At 49.1% G+C, this 7870-nt stretch overlaps 1 protein-coding gene across 1 annotated transcript in view; it reads left to right on the top strand.

Annotated features, from left to right (window-relative positions):
- LOC118378788 (mastermind-like domain-containing protein 1) overlaps positions 1 to 7590 on the top strand; it is a 74775-nt gene extending 67185 nt beyond the window's left edge. Inside the window, exons 3-6 of the mRNA XM_052495695.1 lie at positions 1279 to 1371; positions 2333 to 2390; positions 4104 to 4345; positions 4429 to 7590. Of these exons, the coding sequence (XP_052351655.1) occupies positions 1279 to 1371; positions 2333 to 2390; positions 4104 to 4345; positions 4429 to 5451 (1416 nt within the window). The 3' untranslated portion in view covers positions 5452 to 7590. The remainder of the gene's footprint in view (positions 1 to 1278; positions 1372 to 2332; positions 2391 to 4103; positions 4346 to 4428) is intronic.
- Positions 7591 to 7870: the final 280 nt, after the last annotated feature.

Below are 7870 nucleotides of genomic sequence, written 5' to 3'. Positions count from 1 at the left end.
AGGGGAGGAGCGAAGCTGAGAAAACACAGAAAGAGAAGGAAGGAGAGAGTATAGTGGCTCAGCAGCACTACAGTGAAGTAACTCTCCCTCCTTCCCCTCTCGCCCCTTGTCCCTTTAACACACACATCCCTAGTCATGGTGTCGAGAAGAGCTTAGTGTGTGTGTGTGTGTGTGTGTGTGTGTGTGTGTGTGTGTGTGTGTGTGTGTGTGTGTGTGTGTGTGTGCGTGCGTGCGTGCGTGCGTGCGTGCGTGCATGCGTGCGTGCGTGTGTGTGTGCGAGTGTGTGTGTGTTTGTGTGTGTTTTGGTGGCGGCAGGGAAAGGCTATACATCTTTGGAATGTGCTGGCTTTGTGATAACCAGGGAGAGAGGGATGGGGGAGGGAGGGAGGGATGGGGGAGGGAGGGAGGGATGGGGGAGGGAGGGAGGGATGGAGCAACGGAGGGAGGGAGGGAGGAGCAACGGAGGGAGGGAGGGATGGGGGAGGGAGGGATGGGGGAGGGAGGGAGGGAGGGATGGGGGAGGGAGGGAGGGATGGAGCAACGGAGGGGGAGGGAGTGAGCAACGGAGGGAGGGAGGGAGGAGCAACGGAGGGAGGGATGGGGGAGGGAGGGAGGGATGGGGGAGGGAGGGATGGAGCAACGGAGGGAGGGAGGGAGGGAGGGAGGGAGGGAGGGAGGGAGGGACCAACGGAGGGAGGGAGGGAGGGATGGGGAGGGAGGGAGGGAGCAACGGAGGGATGGGGGAGGGAGGGAGGGAGGGATGGGGGAGGGAGGGAGGGAGGAGCAACGGAGGGATGGGGAGGGAGGGAGGGAGGGATGGGGGAGGGAGGGAGGGAGTGAGCAACGGAGGGATGGGGAGGGAGGGAGGGAGGGATGGGGGAGGGAGGGAGGGAGTGAGCAACGGAGGGATGGGGGAAGAGTTGCTCACGTGGGAACGACTGATTGGGGACAGTCTAGATGGCCAACACAAACAAATAGCCTTGGCTCTGGGAACCACTTGGAACACACACAGTTATTTACGACCGTCGGGAAGGAAGGAGGCCATGTTTTATAACAAAGCAGGGAAACGACTTGTCTGGCTGTGGGTCTTTTTTGTTCTTAGACACCTTTATTTGGATAGGCATTTCATTTCTTTCTGCACCCCGAACCAAATCTCCTGTGCATGCTTTTTGGTCATGAAAGGAAAGCATTTTGTTATCATGAAAATTAGCACATTTTCTACATTTTGCTTCTCTGTTATGTCTATATCTGACCATTATCTTTCTCCCCCCTCTCCAGGAGCAGATCCCAGGTCTTCAGGACCCATCTGTCCCCCGTTCAACCCAGACCAACTACAACAACCTGCTGCTCATCAGGAGGCACCTACAACAGGTACTGAGGGAGGTAGAGAGAGAGAGAGAGAGAGAGAGAGAGAGAGAGAGAGAGAGAGAGAGAGAGAGAGAGAGAGAGAGAGAGAGAGAGAGAGAGAAAGAGGTAGAGGGAGATAGGGAGAGAGGTAGAGAGGGAGGTAGAGATATAGAGGTAAGGAGGGGATAGAGAGAGAGGTAAAGAGGGGGGTAGAGAGAGATAGGGAGAGAGGTAGAGAGGGAGGTAGAGAGAGAGGTAAGGAGGGGATAGAGAGAGAGGTAAAGAGGGGGGTAGAGAGAGATAGAGAGAGATAGGGAGAGAGGTAGAGAGGGAGGTAGAGAGAGAGGTAAGGAGGGGATAGAGAGAGAGGTAAAGAGGGGGGTAGAGAGAGATAGAGAGAGATAGGGAGAGAGGTAGAGAGATAGAGAGAGGTAATGAGAGAGGGAGGTAGAGAGAGAGGGAGATGTCCGATGTGAGAGAGAGAGAGGGAGATGTCCGATGTGAGAGAGAGGGAGATGTCCGATGTGAGAGAGAGGTAGAGAGGGAGGTAGAGAGAGAGGGAGATGTCCGATGTGAGAGAGAGAGAGGGAGATGTCCGATGTGAGAGAGAGGTAGAGAGGGAGGTAGAGAGATAGAGAGAGGTAGAGAGGGAGGTAGAGAGATAGAGGTAAGGAGAGAGGGAGGTAGAGAGATAGAGAGAGGTAAGGAGAGAGGTAGAGAGGGAGGTAGAGAGATAGAGGTAAGGAGAGAGGGAGGTAGAGAGAGAGGTAGAGAGAGAGAGGTAAGGAGAGATAGAGGTAAGGAGAGAGGGAGGTAGAGAGAGAGGTAGAGAGAGAGAGGTAAGGAGAGATAGAGGTAAGGAGAGAGGGAGGTAGAGAGAGAGAAATTGACCGACAGACAGACAGGTTCTTGGGCTTTTTGAAGTTTGTTTGGCCAGTGTCTTTGTGTTAATAGATAAATACTGGGATGTTGTGTTGTTCACCAGGAGCAGAAGAGGCAGATGGAACAGATGACTGAGTGTCAGCAGGGGGCAACATTCACAGGTAAAGTCAAACTCCACACTAACATGTAAATATAAACTCAGCAAAAAAAGAAACGTCCCTTTTTCAGGACCCTGTCTTTCAAAGATAATTCATAAAAATCCAAATAACTTCACAGATCTTCATTGTAAATGGTTTAAACACTGTTTCCCAGGCTTGTTCAATGAACCATAAACAATTAATGAACATTCACCTGTGGAACGGTCATTAAGACACTAAACGGCTTACAGACGGTAGGCAATTAAGGTCAGTTATGAAAACTTAGGACACTAAAGAGTCCTTTTTACTGACTGAAAAACACCAAAAGAAAGATTCCCAGGGTCCCTGCTGATCTGTGTGAACGTGCCTTAGGCATGCTGCAAGGAGGCATGAGGACTGCAGATGTGGCCAGGGCACAATGTCCGTATCGTGAGATGCCTAAGACAGCGCTACAGGGAGACAGGACAGACAGCTGATCGTCCTCGCAGTGGCAGACCACGTGTAACAACACCTGCACAGGATCGGTACATCCGAACATCACACCTGCGGGACAGGTACAGGATGGCAACAACAACTGCCGAGTTACACCAGGAACGCACAATCCCTCCATCAGTGCTCAGACTGTCCGCAATAGGCTGAGAGAGGCTGGACTGAGGGCTTGTAGGCCTGTTGTAAGGCAGGTCCTCACCAGACATCACCGGCAACAACGTCGCCTATGGGCACAAACCCACCGTCACTGGGGTGCTCTTCACTGACGAGTCGCTCTTTTGTCTCACCAGGGGTGATAGTCGGATTCTCGTTTATCGTCGAAGGAATGAGCGTTACACCGAGGCCTGTACTCTGGAGCGGGATCGATTTGGAGGTGGAGGGTCCATCATGGTCTGGGGTGGAGTGTCACAGCATCATCGGACTGAGCTTGTTGTCATTGCAGGCAATCAACGATGTGCATTACAGGGAAGACATCCTCTTCCCTCATGTGGTACCCTTCCTGCAGGCTCATCCTGACATGACCCTCCAGCATGACAATGCCACCAGCCATACTGCTCGTTCTGTGCGTGATTTCCTGCAAGACAGGAATGTCAGTGTTCTGCCATGGCCAGCGAAGAGCCCGGATCTCAATCCCATTGAGCACGTCTGAGACCTGTTGGATCGGAGGATGAGGGCTAAGGCCATTACCCCCAGACATGTCAGGGAACTTGCCGGTGCCTTGGTGGAAAAGTGGAGTAACATCTCACAGCAAGAACTGGCAAATCTGGTGCAGTCCATGAGGAGGAGATGCACTGCAGTACTTAATGCAGCTGGTGGCCACACCAGATACTGACTGTTACTTTAGATTTTTGCCCGATTTTTGTTCGGGGACACATTATTCAATTTCTGTTAGTCACATGTCTGTGGAACTTGTTCAGTTTATGTCTCAGTTGTTGAATCTTATGTTCATACAAATATTTACACATGATAAGTTTGCTGAAAATAAACGCAGTTGACAGTGAGAGGACGTTTATGTCACGTTTTATTTCCCTATTCATTCCAGGAAGTATTATCTAAATAATCTTGGCTTTCATTATCTCTAGCTTCATATCTCTAGCAGATACTCAACATTACATGAAATTAGAAGTATGGATATTCTCTGGTCTTATACTCGCTATCTCCTTGCCCCGCTATCTCCTTCCCTCGCTATCTCCTTCCCTCGCTATCTCCTTCCCTCACTTCTCTCTCTATCTCCTTGCCTCTTTCTAGGTGGTGGTCGGCCTCTCCCTCCAGATTGTGTTGGAGGCGGAGGTTACCCCCTGGGTGTTCCCCAGCTATCCCACGGTGGTCCCCTCCCATCTGGGCCCGGCCACCTCTCCCTTCCCCCTGGACATCCAGGCCACCCAGGCCAACCCGGACCCCCAGGATCTCTCACCCAAGTGGGCAGGCCGGGAGGCGCCTTCATGGGTGGTCCTCCAGGCTCCAAGCAGCCCCTCTATCTCCCTTCACAGGTAAGATAAACTAACAGTTGAGACAAGACAGTTGTTTTTGTGTTTATCTTGCATTTCCTCATTCTCCTTGTTGTTGTTTACAGGGTGGAGAGTTTGTTGGTGCTGGTGGTATGCCAATGAGACAACCACAGTTAGCACACGGCATGATGGGAATGGGCGGTCCTGCTGGTCCTCCAAGGCCTGGGATGCAGCAACAGGTGTCCAGGATGGGGATGACAATCGGGGGGTTGGGGCCCGGGTCAGGGCCTGGGTCGGGGTCTGGTCACCCACAGCATCTACGACAGGCCCTGCACCATAGTGGTGGAGGGGCACCACTCCCACGTATGATGTTTACCGCTCAGCAAACACACCAACACCAACAGACTGCAATGTGGCCTCCTCAGCAGCAGGGGGGGCTAGTGAATTCCATGCAGCATCGCATGCCCTGCAGCGATGGCCACATGGACCCGTCGGCTAATCACCAGCAGTTGCACGGACACATATTTCCTGGAGGGGGTGGAGGCGCCAACGGAAGCTGCAACCCGAACCCCAACGCCCAGTTTACCCAGCAGGCATTGCGATCGGGGATGCCCGGAGGCGGGGGTGGTAACAATTTTGCCCCCCACCAAGGACCTCCATCGTTACCCTCCAACCAAGGGGTCGGGGTGCCGTCCTTACCCAGGAGACTGATGCAGAAGCTGGGTGTATCCACTGCAGGGCAGCCCCTACCCTCCATGGTCCACCAAGGGCTTCAGCCTGGTATGAGGCCCAGGGGACCCCTCTCGGCCCTGGCTGGAATGAAACCCATTCCCCCTGGTATGATCCACCACCCAGGCCACGGTATGGCCCCACCTAGCTATCCTGCCTCTGGGGCCGTCGTCGCCAAACACCCACACCAACATCCCCATCCCCATGGGCCTGGGTATGGACCAGGTCAGGGGAACCCTGGACACAAGCTACCCCCGTATGAGTACACTCAGCGGGGGCAGAGTAATGGGGGGATGGGGGGTAGACCTGGTGGTGGTGGAGGAGGGGAGGTCGACTTTATTGATACTCTGGTGGGGTCGAACGAGGACTGGCTCAATAACCTCACTATGATAGACGAGTACCTGGAGCAGAACTCATAGGCGTGTGGTCAAAGGGTAAATGTCAGGGGTCAGTAAATTGACCTCATTCCTGTATAGAAACACTGGTGTTAGGAGTGTGACATGGACAGAGGATATAAAGGGCGTATGAAGGCTTTATAACTGGTAATAACAGGTGTGTGTACATTTCTAGAAGGTTGTAGAAAGTGCCATGGTTATACCTAACTTGAATGGACGGTTTGAGTGAATGTGATTGGTTGCTTCAGAGTGATCGGAGCACTACACAGCCAATCCGCTGCTGCCGCATAAACCAACCTCCCACCCCAAAATGGCTACATTCCCCGCAAGGTGTGCTGTCCCTTATCGCTGGAGGCCATATTGGAAAGAGGGAATGGACTAAAAACGAAACTCACGGAACACATGGAACACACAGAACCTCATCATCACATGGTTACCTGGGAAACAGAAGCTTCACTCTAAAGAGCTAGCAACAGAGTAGTGGAGTCCAAACATTCTCATTGGTTGTTTCTGTGTCTGAAGCTTGAACATTGGACTAATAAAGTTATTTGAAATCCTCTCCCTTGTAGGGATTTCTCCTATCAAAGGGATAGGTGTATAAAACACACTGTGATTGGATAAAATCAATGTCCTCCAGCAATGCAATTGGTCCAATGTTTTTCAGTGTATTGTTGTGATCTGTTTCTAAAATAGCAGTTGAATTTGCAACACCAAATCTGAGGTTTACTTTTGTATCAAAGTCATTGAGTGTGATTTGGAAGCATAGCTCAAAAACACAACAATTGCAGATGAACCATTCGGATTATCTCCTGGTCTCACATAAGGTCTTTGAGCCAATCAAAGGTGAATTAATATACAGGGAAATACAGCCAATCCCTGATCAATTTGGGGTAATATAAATCACTGATTGGCCAAAGGAACGACAGAGGTGATCAGCCAATGTTGCCATGGCAATTTGTTTTCACTATTTTGATTGAGATCAGTTATGTGGAGGCTTGTAAATAGTAAACTATTTTGATTGAGATCAGGTGTGTGGGGGCTTGTACATAGTAAACTATTTTGGTAAACTGTATCATACACAAAAGAGAAGTACACATATTTATACTTCTTTTCTGCAGATTAAAAGTCTTCAGATTCCCTTTGTACATAAATAATAAAATAAAAAGATTGAAATTATAGCTCACAAAATTAAATCTGTTTTACACTAGAAGAATCTTATTTTAATTTGTTTTAAATATGCAAGACAATACAGTTTGAGTTTTTTCTCAGTAATACTGTGTATTACAATGTTATGACATAATTGTTATGTTTTTGACATAACGCGACTCCTGGTGCCCCAATGGCAAAAGGGTTCTTTTGAAGGGTGATGGAGAACATTTACGAACACACACACACCATCTCTCACTCTGGCACTACCCCGCACTCCATACCTGTGAGGTGAAAGTTGATAATCTTGGTCCATCTACTGTAGTGTAATATCTTTGTTCACAGACAATATATCTGTCGATTTAGACATTATCAACATTTCATTGCAATCTAAGACTACAATATAATCTGTTAGATCTGTATGACCTTTTCACAAGGTAAGCAACGTGTAAAGTGGAAGGCACTATCATAGAATTAGAATGAGTAGAACAGGCACACCCATTCAACTCAATTGTGCTATTGGGTTCCAATTCCTTTTGTTTCGTTCTATTTCTAATGGCACTTCGCTATGTATGTCATTCCAATACCCACAACAATCTACTGTGCCGCACTCTATAAGGACACATGTAAATAGTCTATAGAGTTGGCTCCTCTCCTTGTCTCCTTTCCTTCATTCACACTGATCTGAACAAAATTACCGGTCGGGTGAAAGCTGGTTTGCTAGTAGGATTCCGCCATATTGCTTTCACCACTCCTATTCCTATCCATTCACATTGGTGCTGATGACAGAGAGGAGACGAGGAGAGTAAGCTTGTTATGACTATTAGAAGGCACCCCCAGCAGGGTTTCCCCTACCGTAGGACCACACGGCGATTTATAAGCCATGACAAGGGGTTCATCGATTATCTGTGATTACATTTCTGTTCTTGTCTTGAGTTTTTTTATTTGATATATATAATAAACTGTATAGATGGGAAAAAATAATGAAAATAAATGCCGTCCGGCTTTTTTATTTCACACTGTTTCTGCCAAGTTCTGTTTTTCACTCTGTTTTTTAACAACTCCCTTCCTTTTCCACTTATTTTTCATTCCCGAGGTGTTGCCTAGTTTAATTACCATGTCTAAACAATAGCCTTCCACTCCTATTCTTCCCTTTGTCTAGCATGCGTTCCACCTTCCATGATGTTAGCTAGTGGCGGCCTCTAGTGGTCATTCTATGAACTACACATATAACGTCCTGGGCATTTTAATGTGTCAAGTAATGAGCACAGGACAACGATTTCCCGTCAATTCTGCA

Source organism: Oncorhynchus keta, chromosome 35, assembly GCF_023373465.1.
Source record: "Oncorhynchus keta strain PuntledgeMale-10-30-2019 chromosome 35, Oket_V2, whole genome shotgun sequence".
NCBI classification, from domain to species: Eukaryota; Metazoa; Chordata; class Actinopteri; order Salmoniformes; family Salmonidae; genus Oncorhynchus; species Oncorhynchus keta.
This window is presented reverse-complemented; position numbering and strand designations above follow the sequence as displayed.